The following is a 26899-nucleotide window of genomic DNA, read 5'->3' on the forward strand; positions in this document are numbered from 1 at the left end:
AATACACATAAACCGTAAAATATTCTTTATTTGTAAACAAATTCGAAATTGGGTATTCAAATATAACGGTTAGAACATACCTAAGGAACATAGAAAATATATTGCGTTCTCAAACGATATCAGTACTAATTTAGTGTCTACAGAATACAACACAATATATCGATATCGACGTAAGTCTATAGTCATTCCCTTAGTTCTTAAAATCACAAAGGTTTATTTTGGAAAGCCTCAATTATGCACTGTTTGCATTGTAATACCGATATTTTAACTATTTTCTACGATAAATTCCAATACTTTCCTTCATGATTTCAAAAATCAAGGGCGAAATATAAAAAAGTAAACTACATTAGATAGGAATAGTGTGCACAATAATATTGTCATACATTGGACATCGAGACAGTACCCAGGGGTCCGATAGATCGAGAGAAAGATAACTTCGAAGTCTCAGGGATCGATATCAATACAAAATGGGATTTTTACAAGATTTTAGATTTTTTTAAACAGTGGTACGCTAATAATGAGCGATTAATTGAATATTTTCATTTTAACTTTATTATCGAAAAAATACTTAACTTTTTATTACAAGCGAATAATTAAGTAAGCGTATTTCTTGATTCTGTGCTAAATACACCAGCGACATCCAACTTGGGTAGGATAAGGTATTCTTGGTATCTTATAAAGTTTGTTATTCATAATAATGATTTTTCGGGATGTCGAATGCCAAATAAAATTCAAATTATGGATATTATTATGGCAAAAATAGTTATTTAGGCAATACTTACATAAAATCATTAGAACAAGATGGAAATATTTTAACAGTATTATGGATGTCGCCAGCGCTGTGCGCATGCGTCATAAATACAACCAGAGAATAATTTAGACCTAGAGAATTTACCAACTATCTTTATAATGACCACTCTCTAGAAATCTTTCTCTTTTTCCTTAATTCCTCAAACATTCAATGAATTTCATCAAACGATTGTAAGAACCCTATCCGAATCTCGACAAAATCACTCTTCTGGTCATATTCGCTCTTTCTCATTCAGGCATGTTTCCCCCGACTTTTTACTTCGGCAGGATAGATCTGATATATTCTCTAGGTCCAAGAAATATAGAGCAATATAGATAATCACAACGCGACTGTTCATAGGAATACATGGTGCTTAGTGCGGACGTTACCTCTAGCGGTGAAGTACGATGCATAGAAAAATAACTTCTAGTCTGCTTCTATGTAATCATTGCATTGCTTTAATTCTAGATTAAGAATTAATAGGCTTTATTGTGAACTGTTAAAACAAGGCCCAAGTTCACCGACAACATAAAAGTCAGTTCTCTGTTAACTATGAATTTCCACGTTCAATTTAAAAGGAACAGTGGTTTTGAAAAAAAAAAAAAAGACGTTTATGCTGTCGGTGAATTCGGACCTAATTCGCTTTGTGAAGAAACCAGGTGTTTAGTGAGCATAATATTTCTATGGCTCTTGTAAATCATGGTTCTAAACTTCAAGATACTGCTACAGAACTACTTTTTCTGCAAGGAAAGCGCTATTTGACTTGTTAAATAAGTACGCAGCAAAACTACCATTTGCTTTAAGCCAAGTTTGAACTGTGTAAGTAGCCAATATAGAGCTTGCTTGTAGTAGAAACTATCCGTTGCATACCGACCTCAAACTTGTGTAATGTACCTACACATAACTAAACCAGATGTTTAATGCAGTATCCTTTATGCAAGGAGCCTTGCAGTCAAAATAAAATCCTTCAAAACAAAACAAGACATGCAATAAAGATCCTAAAGACTTTAGAAGTCGTTAACAACACTGACACTAGTGAGTTCTAATCAACAGCTAAACTAACACAACTGCGACCCGCTAGTCAATTACTGCGTATTTTGGATTCCAAGATAATTACCACTGGCTATTGTGTGTTCTGATTGTCGATATCGATAGATTAACTCAAACATGACTTTAAACCAATCCAATGTCTTCAAATCGTCGATGATAGATTAGAAAATACTTATATATATTAGAATGAGTATTATTTAGTGCTCTATTTTATTAATAAAAGAAGTGATAGGTAAATCTATCGATATCGACATTCCCATCTCTATCCTCAATTTACTGTTTACGTCCGATCCCTCTTCCCTTTATTGTAAAACTATATCAAAAACCATATTGAGTCTATAACTAATCTAGTCTAGATAAATCAGGTATACTTGGTAATTTAGACATTACTTAGACATAGTATCAGACATGTATTTTTTCTTAAACTACAACTAGTATTTTGACTAATTTTAGGTGAGCTGAACGTTCGCTAGATGAGAGCTTCGAATTTAATTTTTATTCTAACATTTGAGCATGACTTACTTAAAAATTTAAGCAATTATTTTAGGGTGTAAATAAAGATTTTTGATCTAAAGAAATAATAATACTTTTTCGTAATTTTAAAAGCCCTCATCTGGCAAACGGACAAAAATATCGATACTTCACGTTCAAAGTGTTCCCATCCCTATTCTCTTGACAGGAGCTCTTTGAACGCAAAACCCTTTTCGTACCCACCGTCCTAACTAGAGCAATAATTAAACGTGTTACGATAAAAACATGCGAGTGCTTGATATGTGCGATAATTTGCTAAAATTGTGAATTATATTGCTGACAGTACTTACACTACTAACTGAGATATTACGCCCGAAGACGTTGACAGTCTTATTTATGAAAATGAAAAGAACTCCTCTTGGGAATGAACCTTTAAAAAAGATTATATTAAAATGTTCGATAGAAAAAATAAATTGCTGAAATCGTGTAGGCCCCATCGTATCTATAGTTCGGCCATTCAGAGAATGCGTTCCTGACACGTCGCGATTGAACTGACGACGTAACTTTGCAATGGCGTTGCAGTTACGATAAAAATATTTTTGCTGGTTGTTTACCGTTTTAACAATTGAGGAGCATTAAAACAACATTATTATATCAATAATCAATGAATGTTATTACGTCGTCAGTTCAATCGCGACGTGTCAGGAACGCATTCTCTGAATGGCCGAACTATAATAAGCTAATATTGATATATTTTTAAAAAAAAAAAACGTAGACAATACAATCAATTAACGATCTAAAAGAGATATTTAGTTTTAGTGAAACTTTTCGTGGTTTACTTGCAATAACGCTGGGGCCTACACAATAAATAAAAAAAAAGAAATAGCATATTTTAGAAAATGTGGATAAGCAAAACAATATTTTTAACAAATGGATAAATCATGAAAGCTGTTACACACCAAATATCCAAACCTTATGTGGCAAAATTTGTATTTTCTCAAAATTTCTTAGTTTTTTATATGCTGCACGAATATTTGGGATGACTTTAAAACATACTGGAAAATCTAAATATGGTACGTATACAAGCATAATCGATAATTTATATTAGATTATCGATGATAAATCGAATGATTTAGCTAAATAACATGCATATTAAGTCAGGAGACGACATTGGTACTTAGACCCTTAGTCTATAATAAGTAATAGTGAAAATCGTACCTTAAGGGGAGGTGCGGTCAAAATGGATATCACTATATTTTATAAAACTTTGTGTGACTATGGAAATAGTGCTGTAAGGACAATGCCAGGGTCTGGGCTCATAGTTTGCCCAGCAATGGGAGTAGTTCCAGGGTGTTCCTTAGTGCACTCTGAACACGTAATGCAAATATTTTTGAAATCGCTCCCTGGGGTCCCGAGGAAAACCGGTTCAAATATTCTCCATGAAGAGTCACTTTACGAGGCCTGAGCCATTTGCCCAGTAGTAGGAGTGGTTGGAATAGATTCTTTACTTCACTCTTAACACGAAATTAAAATATTTTTGAAATCGGTCTCAAGGGTCCCGAGAAAAACCGGTTCAAATGTTCTCCTTAGATAGTCACTTAACAAAGTCTTTGGCATTTGCCCAGTAGTGGGAGTGGTCAAAATAGGTTCTTTACTTCACTCTTAACATGAAATCCAAATATTTTTGAAATCGGTCCCTGGGGTCGTGAGAAAAACCGGTTCTAATATTCCACATGAACAGTCGCTTTACAAAGCCTGTGTCATTTGCCCAGTAGTGGGAGTGATTGAAATAGGTTCCTTACTTCACTTTTAACATGAAATTAAAATATTTTTAAAATCGGTCCCAGGGGTCCCGAGAAAAACCGGTTGAAATGTTCTCCTTAGATAGTCACTTAACAAAGTCTTTGGCATTTGCCCAGTAGTAGGAGTGGTCAAAGTACGTTCTTTACTTCACTCTTAACATGAAATTAAAATATTTTTGAAATCGGTCCCTGGGGTCCGGGTGAAAAACCGTTTCTAATATTCCACATGAACAGTCGTTTTACAAAGCCTGTGCCATTTGCCCAGTAGTGGGAGTGATTGAAATAGGTTTTTTACTTCACTCTTAACAAGAAATCAAAATATTTTTGAAATCGGACCCAGGGGTCCCGAGGAAAACCGGTTTAAATGTTCCACATGAACAGTCTGTTTACAAAGCCTATGGCATTTGGCCAGTAGTGGGAGTGGTCAAAATAGGTTCTTTACTTCACTCTTAACAAGAAATCAAAATATTTTTGAAATCGGTCCCAGGGGTCCCGAGAAAAACCGGTTGAAATGTTCTCCTTAGATAGTCACTTAACAAAGTCTTTGGCATTTGCCCAGTAGTAGGAGTGGTCAAAGTACGTTCTTTACTTCACTCTTAACATGAAATTAAAATATTTTTGAAATCGGTCCCTGGGGTCCGGGTGAAAAACCGTTTCTAATATTCCACATGAACAGTCGTTTTACAAAGCCTGTGCCATTTGCCCAGTAGTGGGAGTGATTGAAATAGGTTTTTTACTTCACTCTTAACAAGAAATCAAAATATTTTTGAAATCGGACCCAGGGGTCCCGAGGAAAACCGGTTTAAATGTTCCACATGAACAGTCTGTTTACAAAGCCTATGGCATTTGGCCAGTAGTGGGAGTGGTCAAAATAGGTTCTTTACTTCACTCTTAACAAGAAATCAAAATATTTTTGAAATCGGTCCCAGGGGTCCCGAGAAATTAATCTGATAAGACTTTTCTGAAAAATAAGTCTTACTCATATGTATATAGTCAATCTGAATGCTCAGGATCTCGCTGTCAGGATCCAGTACTGGAAAATGTTGGAATGGGTTATTTTTTTTTACTGTAATTTTCAGATAAATTCTAAAAGCGTTGGATTCTAATAAGAACTGACAATGATTTTCTGAAAAAAAGGCAATTACCGCAATATTTTTGAATTTACGGTTTAAATCTACAAGGCGCCTGCGCTAAGAGCTATCTTCTAGAAAAATCTTATCAAGACGAATAAAATAAGCTCAAACATGAGGTAGTTAGTAGATACGTTGAGGAGTTCCCTCGTCTCTCTGTCGTCTCCATTGTCAGGTCAGATCTTAACCTCCACTGTTTTGTGGTGTCTGAGACATATACCCGAATGACAAGGTTTTACTCGATATATGTCTACAATTTTCGAGAGTCGCTCCCGATTTTTTTAGAGATTCCATCACCAGACCCTGGGCCGGATGACAAAGGAAGTAAGCCCTTTCAAACAATAAAATAATTGTTGAAATCGGTTGGTAAGCGAGGGAGTTATGCACGTACAAACGTAAAAAGAATACAAATGAATTAAGAACCTCCTCCATTTTTGGAAGTCGGTTAAAAAAAAGTTGTCGTGTACAATCCCTCGTATTTGTCAATGAATATAATTCATTTCAATTAAGGTAATAAAAGTGGAATAGTTAAGAGTTCGTAAGCTTATTTTATGTAATATTGAATAAGAGTCAAACCATTTTTTCTCAAGACTCCCAGGATAGATTTCAAAATGCTTTGGTCTGGGACCTAATATAAGCCTATGGAACATAATACACTATGCAGTTACTGTGGGCAACACTTGAGCCCAACTTCCATACAAAGAATAGCATTGTCCTTTAATCTAAATGTCGTCTCCTCCCTGTGAATGAAAATCGATGCAAAGCCTCAAAAATTAAGAAAGAGTCAACAAAAATGTACTAAAATTCAACTACATTATTATCATTATTCGTTTAGCACTCGTGTTTAAATTCGTTCCAGCCAGACCTCGTAATTTGATTCTAAGGTCAAATATTGCTATCCACGAGTGTTTGGATCAACCATTCTTAACATTTCTCTCATACCCGACATATTTACCTAAATCCTTCGTACAAACTGACTCGATAGTAAAACCTCTTTTTAGAAAAACCAGGAGAAAACCTATCTACCAAAATTAATTTAGACATTTTCGAGATTTAAATATCACTTACACCAAAATTGATAATTTTATAATTTCTTCGTTACCACAACTTTTTTTCTTAATAGTAGTTTTCTATATCCCCTTTTTTGGGTTACTGATTTCTAGCTGGTTTTAACTCTTTTATCTCCACAACACGTACATTTCGTCTCTTAGCACCGACTTACTACGAACAAACACACAAACTATTGACTCTAACAGTAACTAAACGGTTATGGACTAGTATGACGCGCGGCGATGTCTGTCTCTCACAAAGGTAACTTGTAAAAATTAGTAGGACAGAAATTATGACCCGTAGGCCACTTTCGAACGCAAGTTCACTCATAAATATGCATTAAACTATTGTTTTCAATGAGAGATTTTACCAAACTTTCAAGTGAAGTTAAAAGTTACTTATTAATTTACTGCAAAAAAGGCAAATATTATTTAAAATTATTCGTCGAAAAAATAAGTGTTCGTTCGACATCGCCGCTGCGTCGGTGTGAGATCAAGACAGTAAGTGCCGTCGTGCTTATCGTAAGGTACATCTAGGGTATGTTGGCACATAGTTACGATTACCTCAAACTATACTATAGGGCACTAATGATACTAATCACTTTAAGTAGATAGCTTCAGGAGGCAAGGCCTCTCATGTCTTCACGAACATCTCAACAGGATTTTGGAGTTACTTCATAATTTAGAATATATTTTTTTAACATTTTAGACATTTGTAACAATTTTAGAATACAAAAATATTGCACATCGAATCAAAACAAACATTAATTAGGCCCAGACAACTACCTATAAAAATATATATCAAAACAGTCGACACAACTCCGTAAAAATACAATATATAAACACAAAACTCAACATCGAAAAGCAATTACATATTACAATTTAATAATAACATAGAAAACATCCCACGTTATGGGACAAGTAATATTTTTACAAATTTCCATAACCATAACCATACTTCATCTAGTCAGAACTAAACGACAATTCAAGATTTTTTTTCGAATTTCATTACTCGCATCACCCTTTTGGGTGCATAATTTCCATTTTTCTTCGTTCGAAAAGAAGGATTCACAGAAATTTCTAAGTCCGACCCAGGTGTCCGTCACTAAAGATTTGTAAGACATGAGAGGGTTGAGAGTGGTTGCGTGTTCAGCGCGGTGGGGAGGCGGCGGCGAGGCGCTGCCGGAGTCGCGCGAACTTGCCGTGGACCAACCTCAGCTGGGTGCGCAGCCTCGAGGAGAGCTCTCGCTGCAGAGCCTGCACCTCCACCAGCTCACGCCGTAGCTGCTGGTAGTCCGACCGCACCTGTGTGCCGACACTAGCGTTACACGCGAACATGATGCGTAGGTCAGCTCCGGCTAACACTAGCGAATGTAACTAATCTTTAGGAGTTAAATAATGTTGAACGTTTAGTCTACATTGTTGAAGGATCACGTAATCGTAGGTTTATTTTGTTAGTCGGAGTTGACTTACTATTATAACAGAAATGACACAGACAAAAAACACTTTCATCTGAATCTTTGACCAACATTTTATCAAATATTTGTTTATACCAATTGATCATTTTCTACTTCTTCCTAGTTAAAATATTTTTGTCTGCGTCAATTCAACACAAGATAGAAAGAAAACGACTAATGGCATGAGTATGGTGTCCCATATCTGAAGTATCCTGATGGCTTCGTGAACAAGAAGTAACGAACAGTAGAGAAGATAAAACAAATCATAGAACGTAAGCTGGACAGTAGACATAACATATACATGAATATCATCTATTGTATTACACGAGACACTGCGTAACTGCAAAGAAAAAATATGACAAAGCAAAATTACTAATTCTTGGAACCAATAAAACGTGACTTGATTTTTATAAGTATTCGAAGAAGTCAATCGAAGTAACAGACTTGGTAGTGCACAGAAGCATAAATCGACAATTCATATAACCTCTTATCCCTTATTTTCTGTCTATATTTGTTCATAAACACTTTTATTTTAGTACCTGATCCCCTTATTTTGACAAAATCCTTTGCAGTTACGCACCACCCCATCTAATCAGACGCATATCGTTGTGGCGACACGAAAGTCAGCGCACATTGTTCAAGCCGTAAGCGGCCCCGACTTCTGAGGCTTTGCGCCAGGCTCCGACTTGGTACCACAGCCGAGCCCGGCCGACAGCTATATATCGATAAGCATGACCTTCTGGCTTGTCGGTTTTCGGTTCAGGATATCGATTTGAAGCTTTTGAACTATTTTTGTAGGTACTGTTGCAATGAGTGAAATAGGTCAAGTAGTTATTGAATACTTCCGTTTTTTTGCAGCATGAGCTTTTTTAAAGCGGATGTTCTGTTTTATTTCTTTGGGCTCTTGTTAAGCTATATCTATTGAAACTTCGACGAAGTTGTGGCAACATAAAACATACGAGTGTATCTTAGATATATAAAATAACACATTAATTCATCTTTCTCAACCACCCCTATTTTACCCTTTAAATATTATATAAATGGGACACCCATTGCAACATACTTAACAAATTAAAATAATTACAATTATATGTAATATAACTGTGATAATAGAAAAACAACAAGCCATAAGCAACATGACCGTATAATCAGTAATCTGACCTGTCACAACACTAACGCATCGGCTGAAAAATAAATATTATATTTATACATACATATCATCTTCTATAGTGTTGACCGATCGCTGCATTAGTGGGCGTATACATAGTTATACAATACATATTATTATAGGAACTACAGGAAAAGTGCAGTACATATTAAAAATACAAGTACACAATTAATTTCATTTTTACGTTTCTATAAAGTGCTGTGGCTTAATTTAAGAGAGAGACGCAATTTCAGAGCCTTTAAATTCAAACGTAAGCTTCATCTTCAAAGCTTCATACTTTAAAGCAATTTTTCCCAAAAAAATACTGAAACTACTTAGCAATAGTAAAATATTCATAAAAGGATCTCTCGGGATCCTTATTTCTACAGACTTTCTAATTTTATAAGGCAAAGTTCAATGATCCGATCAGACTTATCATAGTTATCATACTACAATTTCGTAAACACTGTCCTTTTCCTGCGCTATTAAGTAATTGTAAGCTCATTGTGTCAATAAACAGTAGTTAACATAATAGTCTGCGTCAAAACAACCTCACTCAAACGTACGTAGATGTGACGAGTTGGTCACGATTCTATCAGCGAGTGGACAGACAGCCTATTGTTAGTCACATGACGTCATGAGCAGGAATGTGTGTCACACATGGATGTGTAGAAGCATTCATTTGTTTCAACCGCCTTCGAAACAAGAGGGTTTTCAATTCTTGTTAAGTTTCGTGTTAGTCATCGCGGTATCTTATATGAATGATGGATGACACTCGAGTGTTTTAATGTTAACAAACAAAAGATCCTATATCTTAGACACCATGAACTGTGTTTCGGATGGCACGTTAAGGCGAGGAAGTGGTCAACAATAATTCCATAACCGGCACGCGCATCTAAGGCGCCAAAAGGGGTCGGAGCGTCTGAGCGGGGCGAGGATAACAATACGCGCGCTAGCTTATAACTAAAAGTCGTAAGCGACAAAATGGTTTTGTAATTTTAATATTTAGAAATGATAATTTAATAAAAATTCCTATTACCATTTTAAAGAGTATGTATATACTCAACTACTAAAAAAGTTAAGAGGCTTAAATCGGTCCCGTTTGCCCATAATATGTGAATCTCTTTTTAAAAAGAGGTATGTTTGATATATTTTTCTCTGTTATAAAAGTTACCTAATCATGTTTCTACAACTAACAAAATAAGGCTTATATCATGAACTTTCAGGTAACCAAGTTGTATTTTGATCCGTTTTGTATTTACTGAGAAAAATTGACATCCTTGGCGCCAAAAATTCCAATTCGTCCTCTTAAACTGTAGGTCCCGGCTGTCATTGAACATCCTTGGCAGTCGTTACGGGTAGTCAGAAGCCAGTAAGTCTGACACCAGTCTAACCAAGGGGTATCGGGTTGCCCGGGTAACTGGGTTGAGGAGGTCAGATAGGCAGTCGCTTCTTGTAAAACACTGGTACTCAGCTGAATCCGGTTAGACTGGAAGCCGACCCCAACATGCTTGGGAAAAGGCTCGGAGGATGGAAACAAAAGATCCTAAGAGGTCTTCTTTGTTTTATTTATGAAAATTACCAAAAAAACCGCAGGATTAATGAAAGCTTAAGAATCGTCCTAATTTACTGTAGTTTTTCCGGAGTTATTCCTTACTTATGTCACTCGTAAATATTCTACAGTTGTTTTTCTGACCACATTTGTACTGTAACAACGTGTTCACACCTTTATATGAGTCATATAGCAATCATCCGCTACACTGACTATGTAAATGCACGATGCAATCTGCGACAACGCCATAGGCTATCATTACCAATTTAATAGGCAATCAATTTTCATATTATTTATTGATCGACGCAATTTGAACGAGTACCTTACATTTAAATTGATACTGTCTAGAGTCTTATTATCGAATAATCTAGCCAAAACGCAAAGAAAGGGCGTTCTATAGCGTTCTACGGCGTGTATCTTTTTTCTTTAAAGTTCAAAAAGTGCTGTTTCGCAAGTTTCGCATAAAGTATTCTGAGATTTTCGAAGTATAATCAAACGCTTGTTTATTTCCGCCTCTAATGAAATTGCCGCGCCGTTTTTTGTGCGAAAAAATACTCGGCATTGCGCTTCACTAGATCTGCACTGGCCTTAATTTTTTTGTAACCCTGCTATAATTGTTAGTACCCACAGTTTACTCTATCCATTAGCATAAACTTGAAATAATTCTAATGTTATGCGCGCTAATTAAATCAACTGCCCTAGTTAAAGTTTTCCATTGAAATACACTGCATAGTAAAATACTCATAGTTTAAATAGCTTGTTGAGTATGCAAGGCTAGTTTGTTTTGTATTTTAAAATATTGCCTTTATAGGAAAAACTAATGGTGTATTGTAAAATAAATATAAGATTTTTACCTCAGCTCTTTTTAACTAAAATAAACTCCAAAAAAATACGAAGGAAATTCTTATTATTACTTCCCTGATCTACCTATTCCGATATAAGAATGTCAAGAAAGCATCAATCAGAAATAATAATTTTGTCATGTATACATAATTTATATTAATTGTTGTGTGTCCGCTCTCACCTCGGAGACGGACTTGAGCAGGTGCATGATACACATGTCCTGCGTGTTGATGGGCGCCACCAGCTCCTTCTCGACGCTGTCCATCTTCCACTCCATCATGTCCAGCTGTTCGTCTGTGCGCTTCACCTGCCAGCCAGAAGAATCAAGTCTTAGTCTCTTACTCTTATGCTCCTGCTCCATCTGCGTCTTAACACGTAAAATTGTGGCGTTGCATAGATGTGGCCAACGTTTTAATGTCATTTTATACAAATGGCATTATTAATAGCATTAAATGTTAAGCGATAACTCGGGTGTCGGTTTAAGTGTAGCCAACGCGCATTTTTAATGCCCTAAGTAACGTGTAGTTGGCCATTGACATTAACGTTAACGCTAACGCAGATGGAGCAGTAGCATTACAGTTGAGAGGCAAACTTCAATGAGATATAAACTTGTTTGAAGTTTACACTTTTTTGATAATTGACTAGAATTTACAATGGTGATAGTTATATTACTTAACTGTTTATTCGATCTACTGGTGAAGCATGATGAACTGATAGTTAAAATCGGCAGAAAATTGGCTACTTAAATTATCAAATGTTTTTAATAATCAAAGCTATCAATTTATATCAATAGAATTACCTATGAAATTAGAGCAATGCTATTTAGTCTAAAGTAACATTCAAGGCAGCCCACTTCCCCAATATAGAGCCTAAATTATGCAAATGGAGAATTTGGGCATACACAGATGGACATGAGCCAAACCAAATGCATTTCATAATTAAAGAACTGAATATTTTATAGCTTGGATATATAGCTTGGATGTGGGTGTTACATTAAATATTCATTTTAAATAATGATTGAGCTGTTGTGAATGGAAAGGTAGTTGTAGGCAGCTTTTTTGTTGTTATTGTGTTCAGCATATCACATGACTAAACACAATAACTGTCCTTACAATTAGAATATCGCATCATTATTTCTACATAGTTTTAGTTAATATTTTTGAAAGAAATTATGTGATTTCGTGAATGAATCATCACTTTAAATAACTCCGCGTGCACTGCATGCTAATGTACTATTTTAAGGCAACTACAGATAAGACGACTTCATACAAAATTGAGTAAATATTTGAAGAAATCGAACGAGAATGTGTAAACAAAATGTTTATGGGCGAGATGACAGAAAATCGTATGTCGTGAGTCATCGCCATACGTAGAAGTAAATATTAGTCTGTCTAGATACAGATTTAGGACCGCTACATTTAGCCCTCCAGCTGTACATTCCAGCAGTTTATAATTTATAGGGAAGATGCGGCTCTGTGACCTACATTTCCGCTCCGAGTTTAACTGTACTTCATTATATGATTAATGGAAGTAAATAAAACGCTGACTCACCGTTTCCTCGAGTTCCTCCACTGAAATTTCTTTGTCAGTCATGTTTGAGTCACACCTATTAATTTTTTAGTCAAAATCTAAAAGAAAACAACAGAGTTGAGCAAACCGACCATTTCCTCCATTCGGGAAAATGACATTTTTATCGGAAATGTCAAGTCTGTCAAGAAATCTGAGCACAGACAACTAAACGCTTTTAAATGTCAGACGAATTGCGTGAAGTAAACTAAACGCTGTTTTGCGCGGGAAACTTTAACAAAAAATTGGGAGCGTGTGCAAGCGCTTGAATTTTCACAGTGGTAAACTACAAAATCGTTTTCTTTTTGCCTATAATTCATTCAGTATAGGAAATGGTTGTCGGTGCTTTGAATCTTCGTCAAAAACCTTGGATGAGCGGTGAGTATCAGTACAAATTTTGTTTTAATGCGAGGCGTGATACTAATCGCTCCCCGAATATTACTTACCTTACCGAACTTATCGTTTAATATTGCAATAACTTGTGGTAAAACGACAAAATATTCTTTGAAATGTTTGTGTGTGTGTGCATTACATATCAGCATATAGCAGGGTATTGTCGGTAATGCAAAGGGTAAATAAAATAAAAAATATATCTAAATTATATACACATTTATTTTTGTAATGTAGACGAGATTTAGTGACACTATGGTACCATTTTGGCCATCAGACGTCCCGATATTACCCTTTATACAAACCTATGGTTGCGTAATAGCAACTACATATTAAATTCACGTGTCCTTTTATTAATATCCACTTAAATATACTCTACTGGGAAGGTATTAAAATTAAGATATATAATTTTAAACTAATTCATGATGTTTGCAACATTGAGTCTTTGTAAATATTTCAATGTTAACACCTTCCCAGTGATTCTAAGGTTTCTTAACACTTAGAACATTTAGTTTTGACACTTCTAATTGGAACATTATTAATAATAAGCCGTACAAATTAATTGAGAGTAAAATAACAGCTATACGTACAGAATATCTTTGAGTAATTTGATTTTTTGAAACATATATTTAATACTTACAATCAATTCGAAACAATATGGAAGTTGCAAGTTATTATAAGCTTACCAATAACCAAAATCTTTTAGATTGTGTTGAAGAGCGATTGGAGCCCTAGTTTTTACGTTTGGGAATGTGAGCGCCGCGACTTCCATATTGTATCGAATCGATTAATGTAATTTACAGACTAGCAATTCGATTATAATTTAAAATCACCATAAGAAACATGTCTGACTACGATCAAAACATCTTTTTTTTCGCGCCACGCGTGACGCAGCATTTTCATATTTAGACAGAATGGTGGGAACATAGAATACAATATTGCACGTGCATTCGATACAAATATAGTATGCTAACATCCGATAAACATACATTAATTAGTATTTATACTAAAACTATGTTACATCCTCGGATTGTCTGACACAAGAGATGAGTAGAATGAAACTATAACACCGAACAATTAAATAAAACACTAGGATATTTGTACAAAAAATTAAAATTCCATTTAATTCGTATACAAGAATGTACCGCGATATTGACTTGGTCACGTATTAGTTGATAGATTGTAAAAAAATATGAAGCGCTCAAGCGGCTTGAGGTTCACGGTCGTAGTAGGAATAAGTAAATATACGTAAAGTACTTAAATCTTATGCACTCGTGCACTTAGATCATTCTCACTAAACTTGTGTTGTGACGTCACTACATACGCCCACCGCGCGTAACAACTCACAGATTTTATATTATTCGACAAAAAAAATCACGCAGTAGCCATACTTTGGATTTACAAATGTTTGCAACAAGACAAACACGAATCTATCTAAAAGGCAAGAACATTAAATTAAATACATACTACATAAATTACAGCGCCAATGTTTGCAACCAACAATCCAACAGGCTTAGGTACCAAGTAGAACCGAATTCGAAAGAAGCTAAAGTTAGTTAATTCGGCAGATTTATCTAATTATAATAGAGAGTGGCGTAGTGACGTCCTCAACACGCCACCTTACTTCGCGTCGTCTCGAAACCAACGCGGCCCCTTTCAGTGTTTGCGAACTAGCCTAGTAATATCATGGGCGGACTGTGCGTTATTATCTCACTTCCAATACCAATTGACTAACGATATGTAATACTTTAACATAACATTATGTTTGAGGCAACCGTACCGTGATTTGAGGAATTATTGTGTTAAAAAAATAGGCCTTAGAACTCCTAACTATCGTACATTTTGTGACGTGCACAATTTTAATTTGATTCAAAAAAATCGTCGTAACAGAACCGGTGAATGGTAAATACTAAAACAAAACATCACAAGCGTCAGCTCATACAATAGAAATAAAAAAATATAATTAGACATAAGCGTAACGTCGTTCTTACATCGATAAGAATAAATATTCGCACACAGTCCTGGGGTGAAGTCGTCAAACACTCAAAGGGTGTTATTTAATCAGTCGTAGCTCCTGCGGGCGGAGAGTAAAACAAAGAGAGAGAGGAACTATTGTGTTGCGTTCACTTGACGTCGGTCGGCTCGAACTTCTGCTCGCTGACCGACACTGCGTCGGACGAGAGCGCCTCCTTCAGCGGCTCCACGCAGTTCTTTGGGATCAGGGTACCTGAAACATTGCCAAAAAACGTTAAAAGAGGAGCACATTATATTCGACGAATCTTGTTTGTTCAAACAGTTTATTGCAGACTCGCCAAGTTACATTTGTGATAAAAACGCTTTTTTTTAATTGATATACATATCGATTATGAGCTGGCAATAAAATGATTAGAATCTTTAAAAAAATAACTGCAAAAAGGTAAATGCACCTTCAGGTGCATCGTAGAATACATAGAATTAAGATTTTCAAGGATTTGAAGCCTGATCCAGGTCCAGGGTCCTCCTAGCCGATTATCGGCTACGGCGGCTGTTCTTATATAAAGAGATTAGCCAGCTGTGCCGGACATATTATAGTTCACAAGCATTTGTGCACAAGTGCACTTACTATTCCTTTACTCTCATAGCCCGATGGAACGGCAATCTAACACGACCGGAGAGAGATCACAAGCAGGACCGACATTTTACGTGCTTTCCGATGCACGATGCGCGGCTGCTGAGCACGAGGTCTCGGGTTCGATTCCCGGGTCGGGCCGAAATCGCTCTATGGGTTTTCGAAACTTACACAAAGCAGCCCGAAGCCTGGATATTGGTGATTGGTGATGATAATAAGTGTATACTGACCGACAATCTTGAGTCCGTCGTCGGTCTTGATGCGCACGACCTGCATCTTGTTGAGCACGGAGCGCTGCGCCAGCACGGCCTCCACGCGCGCCCACACCGCCAGCACCGAGCCCGCCAGCACGTGGTGCGTGCGCACGCGCAGCCCCACCTGTGAACACGACAATCATCAGTAGCGATCGCAAATTACCATGAAAACATTGGTAAAATATACCAAGATAAATCATTGTTTTTGGGAACACCTGTTCTGCGAACTACATGCCCTGCCCAACAGCAAAAAACCCCAGTGTCTCCCATACTTTTTATTAAAAAAATATTTTTTTGTTATAATTCCTTTCATAAACAAGTTTACTAAGTTTTTTTTCTTTCTCTCATCAAATGTGATCGTAATTTATCTTTTGTAAAGTCAAAAAAAAACCGAGTTTAATTGTGCCCATGAGTGTAATATGTCTGCCAGTCTTTCAGGTATATCTATTGGTCAATGCAGCCTGAAAGAAATGCATTTCCTTTCTTTTAGATATAACTATAGTCTGTTTTTTAATCTCGAAGACTAAACTGACATTACGAGTGTTGTCGGTTTATTGCAAATTCTTAAATAGTGATGTGACACGACCGAAACTTAGCGTTAACAAAATCAAGTATCGTTTTTTTACAATAAGTCATCCTGAAATAATGGGCTTATCCTTGATGATTACGCATGGCTTTGAGTGGTCAGATATCCCTGGCAGTTTGTAGCACGTCGTGCAGCCGTGTGTACGTACGTGAATGGTAAATATAAAACTTTGAATTAATATTAAATTCGTCTATTATAGATAAAAAGTTACGATTCAACAAACCGGTATCGTAAGTACAACACTGTACAAAAGAGCTAGCAACATTATTTGTAAGTTTGCAAGTGTCAATTTAGTCTACGAGATTAAAAAACAGACTATGGAAAACAAGTGTTACCTCGCAGTCAGCAGCATTCCTGCAGACAGCCCGCCAGTAGGCGTGACTGCAGACTCGCTGCGAGGCGGTGTACTGCTGCCGCCACCACGCCTCCGCCTCGCTGCTCTCCACGCGACGGTACTTCTTCTCAAGCTCGGCTAGGGACTCTAGTCGCAGCTGTAGACCAGTGTTAGGCCTGTGGAGAAACGTACACAATTATTAACACAAAACTAATGTGCTGATTTCAAAAAGACAATCAAAAGACTAAATTATGTGGACGAAGTCTACACTAGGTGGCTTCAAAGGCTACGCTAGATGACTACGCAGTCTACGCTATGTGGCTACGAAGTCTAGGCTACGTACCTAACTACGAAGTCTATGCTACGTACCTAACTACGAAGTCTATGCTACGTAACTACGAACTCTACGGTAAGTAACTACTACGAAGTCTACGCTAGATGATAACGCTGTCTACGCTAAATGACTACGCAGTCTACGCTATGTGGACACGAAGTAACTATGTGGCTACAAAGCCTACGCTACGTAACTATGAAGTCTACGATACGTGGCTACAAAGTCTACGCTATGTGGCTACGAAGTCTACGCTACATGACTACGAAATTACCCTATGTGCTACGTGCTAGCTACGTGGCTACGAAGCTAACACAGACCTGTATATCTGGAACATGATGTCCTTCTTAGTGAGTTTCTCCTTCTTGTGCGAGTTGACGGCGGCGACGCATAGCACTGCGGTGTGCTTGTTGTTGCGCGCCTGCTGCGACACGTAGAAGCCCTCCTTGGCACCCGTCAGCTCTGACCACTTCTCTAGGGCTTCAGCCCAGTCCATGCCGCGCTATAAGAGGAAAAGTTGTTTCTCAGAATGTTTTATCGAGGTAGAATTAAACATAGTAAGTTAGCAAAACCTTTATTTTGTACATATCGAAACCGACATATTTTGTGTTCACGTTCCGAATATTCTATCTGTTGCTATGCTCACGTTAGATGGTAATTTGACATTACATATTATGGGGCATAATATCGAAATGATAGCGGTGTGGCGTCAGCGCGATGGCAGGCTTCGCGCGACTCGTATCTACAGTGTAGTCCGCCGTGTAGGAACGCTAAACATTGATTTTTTGCCTTGAATTTGAGGTGTAACGTTGATCTCTTTCACTTTTGGGTGGAGCCGACTCCGGTCTGCGTGAAAAGAAAAATGCGCGCCGATGGTCTCCGAGCCGGTCTATCTCAACGGACCCTTAGGGTGGGTTCGTATAGCAACATTACCTCCGAGTGCACCGTGTGCAGCTCGACGGGCGCGCGGCCGGTGGCGTGGCGCCGCACGAAGCGCACGCAGCGCACGCGCCTCACGCGCTCGCCGCAGCTGCCCAGGTCCAGGATGCCCAGGTCGAAGCGACCGCTGCGCTTCGCTGCACAAACACAAATGATAAACATAACCCATATAAAATATAAAAACTCTAAGACCCCGCACACTAGGCAGCCTACTTAACTACTTATGCCCGTTTTCACCAACAATCTCTAAACGTTTCCCTAACTAAGTGTCGCTTAGAATAAGAGCTCCACCAATAATAAAGGTTATAAGGGACACTTAAAACTTTCGTGAAAACGAAATTCGTTTAAAGTGTTCCTTAAATGCTCTTAGGAGATCAGTAAATTTAAGTATTTGTTGATGAAAATGGGCATCAGAATACTTGCGCAGCCAATCAACGACAAGTCTAGATCCTTACGTCAAGCGAAATGGATGTTGAAGAACTCATCATCAAAAAAATCATCTTATCAAAGTTCGGAACACCGGCAATACGTCTGGCTGCTACAATACTGACGGCAGCCACATACAGGTCATTGAGATCAAGCGAGAACGGACGGACGGACAGACATGGCGAAACTATAAGGGCTCCTACGAAACCCCAAAAATGGTACAAAAACTTTACGTACTGATAGAAGAAAATAGCTTCTACGAAAATAGACTGATTTCAGTGTATCATTATTTATTTATTTATATTTATTTATACAACAACATCATCACTATCATTACAGGTTTCCCTAATTCATTATTATCTGTATTCTCTTTAATTTTCAGTAACATAGAAAGATCACCTAAAAATAATGGTCGGTATTGATAAAATCGTTCCCTTACCTTGTTCCATAACAGCGGCAAGCGTGTCCGTGAAGTATTTAAACAGCCTGTTTTGTAAGTCTACCGGCATGCCCAGTATCCTGTTCAGGAACTTCGACATATTGTTGTAGTCCTGAGAACAACACATAAATAAAATTAATTAAGAACTAGTGAATATGGGCGATCCCGGATAAGATATTTCGAAAAAAAAATGGACTTAGAATTGTCGATAAATATATCGATTTATTAATATTCCTATGCACCACGAAGAAAATTAAGGCCTAGGCGACGTAGTCACCCGACGCAGCCAATATAGCCAACCGGTGTAGGCTATTTAGCGTAGATTACGTAATCCTGCTACATTACAAATATCTTATACCAGTGTATGTGTGTACGTACTTTCCACGGAGGAAGGAAAGATAAAGAATTGACATAAAGTAACCAAAGTCAGGCGATTGTAGGTCAAGTAACGTACGATAGGTGTGATCAAAAAAATCTGTTACAATAAACCCAACGAGGCGTTCGGGTTCCTAGACACATCTGTTAAAGATAGGTCTTGATTGTTTGGTGATTTGGCGTGCTACTTTCTTACTAACTGGAAGCCGACCCCAACATGCTTGGGAAAAGGCTCGGAGGATGTGATGCCAACCTTATCAAGCGACAGCACGCCGGGCGCGGCCTCGCTGTTGACGATGAGCCCGACGCCCACGAGCGCGCTGGCCACGTCCTGGAAGAAGTCGCCCGCGTAGTCGCGCGGCGGCGCCACCAGCGGGGACTCGTACTTCATTATCGCGCGCATCACCGCTTCTAGCGCCGCGCGACCTGACGAAAATCATTGCTTTAGAAGAGTTATGTATCAATTACGTCAATAGCATCGTGCACAGTTCTAAAGATGATTCTATGAAAATAAACACTCTCTTTAAAAACAGAAAATCTATATCTGTCTATATAGCTATGTTTTACTACACTAACGAATAGTCAAAATACCACTTGCATTTACAAATTTTTGCCTGTTAAATATGACAAAATCTAATAGAATTGAAATAGGTATCTATAAAATTGCCCTGATAACTAGTTTGAGAGGATCAGGTAAAGGATAGCTTGGTTACTCTGAGCAAGTGATTTGCCGCGAATAACTTGCTCCTTAATTCTTCCAAAACGAAATGTATTAAATTCTCTTTACCCAATGTTACACCAGTAGGGCTCAATATCGTTCTGGACGATAATAAGTTAGATATCATTAGTCAAACCGTCTTCCTGGGCATCACCATAGACTCTAAATTGCAATGGGGTGCCCACATCTCAGCAATGTCAAAAAAGGTGAGTTCCGCAGCTTATGCAGTCAGAAAAATAAGACAAATTACTGACGTTGCTACTGCTAGGCTCGTGTATTTTGCTTACTTCCATTGTATTATGTCCTACGGTATTTTATTGTGGGGGGCAGCGGCGGACGTAAATTCAATATTTGTTCTCCAGAAAAGGGCAGTTCGTGCAATTTATGGCCTCGGCCCTCGCGAGTCACTGAGAGAATTATTTAAAGAAATTAAAATACTTACACTTCCTTCTCTTTATATTCTAGAAAATATAATGTTCGTACGCAAAAACTTAAATCAGTTTGCTGTTAAAAGTGATATACATTCCATTAATACAAGAAACAAGCACAAACTAGTAGTTCCGAGATTCAGATTAACGAAATCGAATAAATCGTTTTTAGGGAACTGTGTCCGTTTTTACAACAAGCTGCCTAAGTGTGTAACCGATCTCACGGATATAAAATTTAAGAACACTGTGAAATCCACCCTTATTAAAAAAGTTTATTATAAAATTCAAGACTTCGTTGACGATAAAGATATTTTATGGCGATAACTCATCTCTCCATGTGTGGCTTCCCTGGCAATTAAACGTCTTTTTCTTTTCTCTTTGGATTGTATTGATTCACTGTTATCTTTCAGTTGCATTGTATAATTTTATCAGCTTACTATTTTTATGTTTATTGTTGTGAGAATATTTGTGAAAATTTTACTTTTAAAAGAGTGTCTATGGAGTTTCTTGCCGGCTCTTCTCCATGAGACCAACTTTTTGGAACCGTGCAATTAATTAATTTGACGTTTCATAGGAGCCTGCAAAGGCCTATTTGAAATAAAAACAATTTGATTTGATTGAATTTGATTTGAGGAGGCAGTCGCTCTTTGTAAAACAGGTATTCAGCTACATCTAGTTAGACAATAAGCCGACCCCAACATAGTTAACAAAAGGCTAGACAGATTTTGATGATCAACATTTTTTTTACGTCCCACTGACACGGAGAAGAATTATGCGTTAATCATTCTATATATATTTTCATTTAATTCTCACCATATTTGATAATTGTTGTTTATTATTTTGAATAATTGTACCTATATACTATTACTGTAAATATCTTATAAAGAAGTTATTAGATATGTACAATTAAGTATTAAATGTAAGTATTATAGTTCGGCCATTCAGAGAATGCGTTCCTGACACGTCGCGATTGAACTGACTGAATTATAACATTCATTGATTATTGATATAATAATGTTGTTTTAATGCTCCTCAATTGTTAAAACGGTAAACAACCAGCAAAAATATTTTTATCGTAACTGCAACGCCATTGCAAAGTTACGTCGTCAGTTCAATCGCGACGTGTCAGGAACGCATTCTCTGAATGGCCGAACTATAATTCTTACCATATTTATTATCAATATTAAACTGCGACAGGTCCCTAGTCTCCGTGGCCCGCCTGTCTCCATGCGTCAGGGCTCCGAGTGACTCGAGTCGCTTGGCGACGGTGGACGCGAAGCGCCGCTCGCCCGCCAGGTCCGAGATCAGGAATATGTACTCCGGAGCGTTCACCTGGTTCGAGCGGTGGGTACGACCTGGGGAACGGGAGATATTGTCATAAAAATATTATTTCTAGAAATAAAAAATTGACGACAAAAACACAAGAAATTTTACATCGCTCTATAAGTTAGTGTCTCAAAGTTTCTGCTGTGTATCTAACTGCAGATTATAAAAACCGATCCATCGTTTTTCGATTAGAGATTGAAATTAGACATTACCAGAGTGTCAAAATTCAATGTTCTATCGTAGTGTGTAATAGGGAAAAATATGTTTTATTTATTTATTGTGCCTTGTGTGTTTCCCTACACAAGTTTAATTAACACTGTTTCTTATTTAGGGTAACAATAAAGGAGATAAAAAACGCATCGAAAATTCCCCTTTTTTTGTAATTCATTAAAAGTATTCTGTGTTATTGTCCACTATAGGTGTACTTACCGAACTGTTGTATAGCCCTGTCAGCCGACCACGGCAGCTCTAGCGTTATGTGTACCCTCCGCCTTTGGTTCCGCGCTCTGACAACAAAAACAAAAATTATTTGTGTTACCATTATTTCTAAATTTTTCCATGGTTTTCTATAGTTAGCCCTTAGGGACAATGAGTTACTGTTAACCATTACTAGTATTTTGTTAACAAAGATTCAATGTCAAAAAATCAAATCAAATTCTATTTCTATATTTTAAACATAATTTTCAACTAAAAAGTCGGATAACCAGTCTTACTAAGGGGTATCGGGTTGTGGAAGTCAGATAGGCAGTCGCTCTACATATTCAGCTGTATCCAGTTAGACTAGAAGTCGACCATAATTCATCATCATTACTATTTTTTTTTCTCTCCTTTATTACTGTTTCTGCTATCAATATATTTTTTTGCCCTGGATGAGCTTACTTTGATCTGTAACTTTTTATTTATGTTTTTTTTTGTTATGGTCCTGTCCAGGTAATTGTATTGGCTTATTTGTTCGTATAATTTCGAAGGTGCACTGGCTTCTAAGATACAGGATTTTTCCTAGTTTAGAAGTCAGGGTTCTTATGTTCTGGCCCACATTGCCATGATCCTAATGATGTAAAATTTGTGTTCTTTTTGGATTAATTTATTTATTTATAAAATAGATGGGGAAAAGGCTAGGCAGACGAATATAAGTACCTTCTATCACTCTGCAGAGATATACCACTGGATGCTGCCTCAGATATGATGGCTACATCCTTCTGTCCGTCCATGAAGCGCTGCTTCTCCGTCAGGTTGAGCGTCTCCAGCGGCACGTCGGCCTCCGACCGGCTCTCGTACAGGATCTGACCTTCTTCGGTTTGGACTACGCGGCCTTTGCGACCTGTCATCTGTGGGGTAAGTAGTTATGTAATGTAATAAATTAAGTAAATTGATTTTATGCCAATTAGGCTTAAGTTTACCGTCCAACGTTCAACATAAACGTTTGTTTTTCTTAAAACTGCTTAATTCGAAAATTGAACGTAAAATTTGACGAAGTTGTTTTAAGCAAGCTGACGTTTATGTTGTTGGCGAAGTTGGTCCTTAATAATTCGACAAAGATTGGCGATCAACTTGCGCTTCCTATATAAATCGGAGTTGATCGGCATGGTGTGGCAGAAATGCTTGAAATTTAAGCTTTTGAAACAATCCCGCAGCCTTGATAGGGTTTTTCCATAGTTTCAACTAGCTATCATTTCTTTCATCATCATCTCTTTAACGGTCCCTGAAGGGATAGTTCGAAAAAGTTACTGCAGCTTTGGAACACGGACGCGAATAGATGGCCGCTGCCCTGGACTACGAAGGAACATTGGTGGTAAGGAGCATTTATTTATACTTCATAGATTTACCATTACAGGTTACCCCAATGCGATAAATGCGCCTTAATTACTCATGAATTATTTATATTTAAAATTAATATACAATGCATTCCTTGGAAGCATTGTATAAATGGATGGTTTAGTCAGTAATGATCTCCCAAACATACCTCAGCAACATTATCAGTGCCTCCAAGCTCGTCGACCAGCTGATCCAGCGTGTTGGGCGGCAGGCGACGACCCAGCCTCTCCACGGCAGCCAGCAGTTCCTCCTTCATGCTGCAGGCGCGCTCGATGGCGGAGCGGGGTGGAGGCTGGTTGCGGGCCGGACCTACGGGCAGGTAGGTTTGTGTTATAAATGAGTACATAATTAAAGATGATATTCCGAGCATAACCGACAGAGCTAAAATAAGGTGGTAAATAAGGACTTGAATGACCGACACATATACAGACAGATATGGTTATAACATAGCTACATGACGCGCGTATTGTTTTAACAAACAGGTCACATACTCATGAGCTTGCCGGTGTGCCCGTGTGTTGGTAACTACGCTTGTACAATTTGGAAAACCTTGAATACTTATGGGAAAATTCGATGGCACAGAACCCATACGGCTGATCTCGAAAATTGCGTAAGTAGTCACAGTATGCAATGATAGGCGCCGTATCAAAGATGTATCAAAGTATCAATCCATTGACATTAACAAGTTAAAAAAAACGTTATTGAAACCCATATTACAATAAGTACACCCCTTGAGGTACTTACCTAGATACAGTCCGTTAGTCCCCACAGGGGTCCCAGTGAGACTGCCAGCAGGGGTAGTAACAGTGACAGTGGGTGCTGTGGCAGCACTGTTCTTGCGTTCAAACATCGTCTCGATCTTGTCTTGAGTGGTCGAAGGTTTCTTTTTGGGTGACGCCGCTTTCTTCTTCTTGACTGGCTTCTTTTTACGGCCTAGCCAGGGTTCTGCCAAAAGACAATATTGAAATCTATGTAAGAGCAATTTGACGTGCTATATAACATACTTGTACAATATGGAAAGGACATTGTTCAATTTTGGCCTAAGAACCGATGTGAATATAAATTATACCATAATTTTCATTTATTTTTATATTGTTTGAAACATATTTTAGTTTTCCACGGACACTTCAAATAAATTAATTCCAAATAAAAAGTTGGTTCACAATTATTGATGCCTTATAAAATGTTTCCGTCAGCCAGTGCTGCCAGTTACGGAAGTTTTCGCGATTTCGGTAAATACGGATCGAATTGAGGACCTCCTTTCCAAAGTAAGTTATTCAAATTAGTTGTCAGTCATTTAATCGCTGGAATATCTGTCAATGGCTAGTAGTCAGTTTGATTGCTTTGCGACTATCGTTTCTTTTGTGATTTTCTATGCGTTTCATGGTTTTATTCTAACAACTTTGGCTTGATTACGGACTCCGATTAGATTGCTTACTTGGTAGACTTGGCTGTGTGTAAAGGACTGGATTTTGCTGGCATTTTCGGATTTTGCTCTGTCTGTGATCGAATTTAGTTTTATTAGAATTACAACAATGGATGCAGAATATAGTTTATATTGTGTAAATTGTGGATCTGCTGGAGGTTCTATGGTATTAGAAAACGAAGATATATTTCGATGCATACAACAATGGACTGCTCCCCGTATGGTAAGTGGTCTACGAAAGTGTTTTTCTACTTTTGATAAGAATGTACTACCTACTTATGTTTTCATAAGCACACAATTTATCGGTTTTCAAATCAATTGCCACAATTGCAAGTTACTTGACATTTACTAATGTTTTATTGTATTTATTTATTACAGGTTGAAGCTCATGACCTTATATGTACGACGTGTTGGTCTGAAGCAGTCGAGCATAATAAGATGCAATGCACTGTTGGACGCAATTGTGTACTCTGTAAGAAGCTCCTACCATCACGCAAACGAAATCATCAAATTATTGCTTTGAGAACTGATAATGAGCATCACAGAAATATAAGAAGTATAATTTTCGAAAGACTCGGTCCACTTGAAGTAAGTGAAACATAATCAATTGACACATTTTACATTTTCTATCATTTTATCATTTCACTTTTATATTTATGTAACAATCATTTATTTACAGGTTCGTGCTTCACATTTTATTTGCCATCCATGTTGGCAAAGAGCAGATCGAGCTGCGGTTCATTATTCACATCCATCTACATCCAGAGGTACAGAGAGTCTCAGGAAACAATTGAGATGTGCTGTCTGTGACATCGACTTAATAAGAATGCGGCGGTATATTTTAAGTGATGAATCTCTACTTGCTCAAGTACAGCAACATGTTACACATCAGGAAGTAAGTAATAATTTAACAATGGAATTTTATTTGAAACCTTGTTATAATATTTTTACTTTATGTTGACCAAATTATCAGTCAATTAACATTGAAGCGAGGTACTTTTGTATTTGATTTTGTGCATCATCATCATCAGCCTATCATATTGATTTTGTGCATTATTACATTATTTTTTTATATTACAGGTGACCGCTAATGACTATATATGTAATGCATGTCATGCACAGTTTTTAAGTACTCCAAGCCCCACCATATCATCACAAGAAGAATTTTCTGTGGGTCACCGACAAGTTTGTTTGGGATGTGGACGTTCTTTGTTGCATCAACAGCATCATATAATACTGGAGGAAAGAAATAGTAATATATTACATGTTGTTCAAAATTGGATTCACCCAAGAGAGGTAATAATCTATTTTATATTTTTTTATACAAATAAACTAAATTAAATATCAACTAAATATACATAAAAACCATTTAAATGTTTTGAGTACTTTAGTACTATACATTAGAATTAGGTATTTACAATCAATGTTTCTCACTTGCAGTTTTGTAATTATTGATTGCTTGTAATTTATTTATATAAGGCTTTCATTACATACAAATTATATTTTTAGGTTCAAGCTTCAGATATGATTTGCAACACATGCTACCGAAGAGCTGAATCAAGAGTCTTGGTACCAGAATCAGATCCCAATACAAATTCAACTGATCAACAACCAACTGAAAGAATCACTTTGCCTAATTATCGTAGA

The 26899-nt window shown here is 37.3% G+C and overlaps 2 protein-coding genes across 2 annotated transcripts in view; both read right to left on the minus strand.

Annotated features, from left to right (window-relative positions):
- Positions 1–6898: 6898 nt before the first annotated feature.
- Positions 6899–12977, minus strand: LOC124639294. The gene is made up of 3 exons (XM_047176563.1): positions 12843–12977; positions 11473–11598; positions 6899–7597 (listed from the first exon to the last, which is right to left on the minus strand). Exons 1-3 carry the CDS (start codon positions 12882–12884, stop codon positions 7442–7444), a joined length of 324 nt encoding a protein of 107 aa, XP_047032519.1. The 5' UTR covers positions 12885–12977; the 3' UTR covers positions 6899–7441.
- A 1365-nt stretch (positions 12978–14342) lies between these two features.
- Positions 14343–26899, minus strand: part of LOC124639292 (protein strawberry notch) — a 38333-nt gene continuing 25776 nt past the window's right edge. Inside the window, exons 16-27 of the mRNA XM_047176561.1 lie at positions 24571–24771; positions 23975–24135; positions 23149–23339; positions 22441–22517; positions 21852–22040; positions 19793–19965; positions 19165–19276; positions 18294–18436; positions 17681–17862; positions 17031–17205; positions 16086–16233; positions 14343–15474 (exon numbers count right to left, since the gene is read on the minus strand). Of these exons, the coding sequence (XP_047032517.1) occupies positions 15371–15474; positions 16086–16233; positions 17031–17205; positions 17681–17862; positions 18294–18436; positions 19165–19276; positions 19793–19965; positions 21852–22040; positions 22441–22517; positions 23149–23339; positions 23975–24135; positions 24571–24771 (1856 nt within the window). The 3' untranslated portion in view covers positions 14343–15370. The remainder of the gene's footprint in view (positions 15475–16085; positions 16234–17030; positions 17206–17680; positions 17863–18293; positions 18437–19164; positions 19277–19792; positions 19966–21851; positions 22041–22440; positions 22518–23148; positions 23340–23974; positions 24136–24570; positions 24772–26899) is intronic.

This window comes from Helicoverpa zea, chromosome 19 (genome assembly GCF_022581195.2).
Source record: "Helicoverpa zea isolate HzStark_Cry1AcR chromosome 19, ilHelZeax1.1, whole genome shotgun sequence".
Classification (NCBI taxonomy): domain Eukaryota; kingdom Metazoa; phylum Arthropoda; class Insecta; order Lepidoptera; family Noctuidae; genus Helicoverpa; species Helicoverpa zea.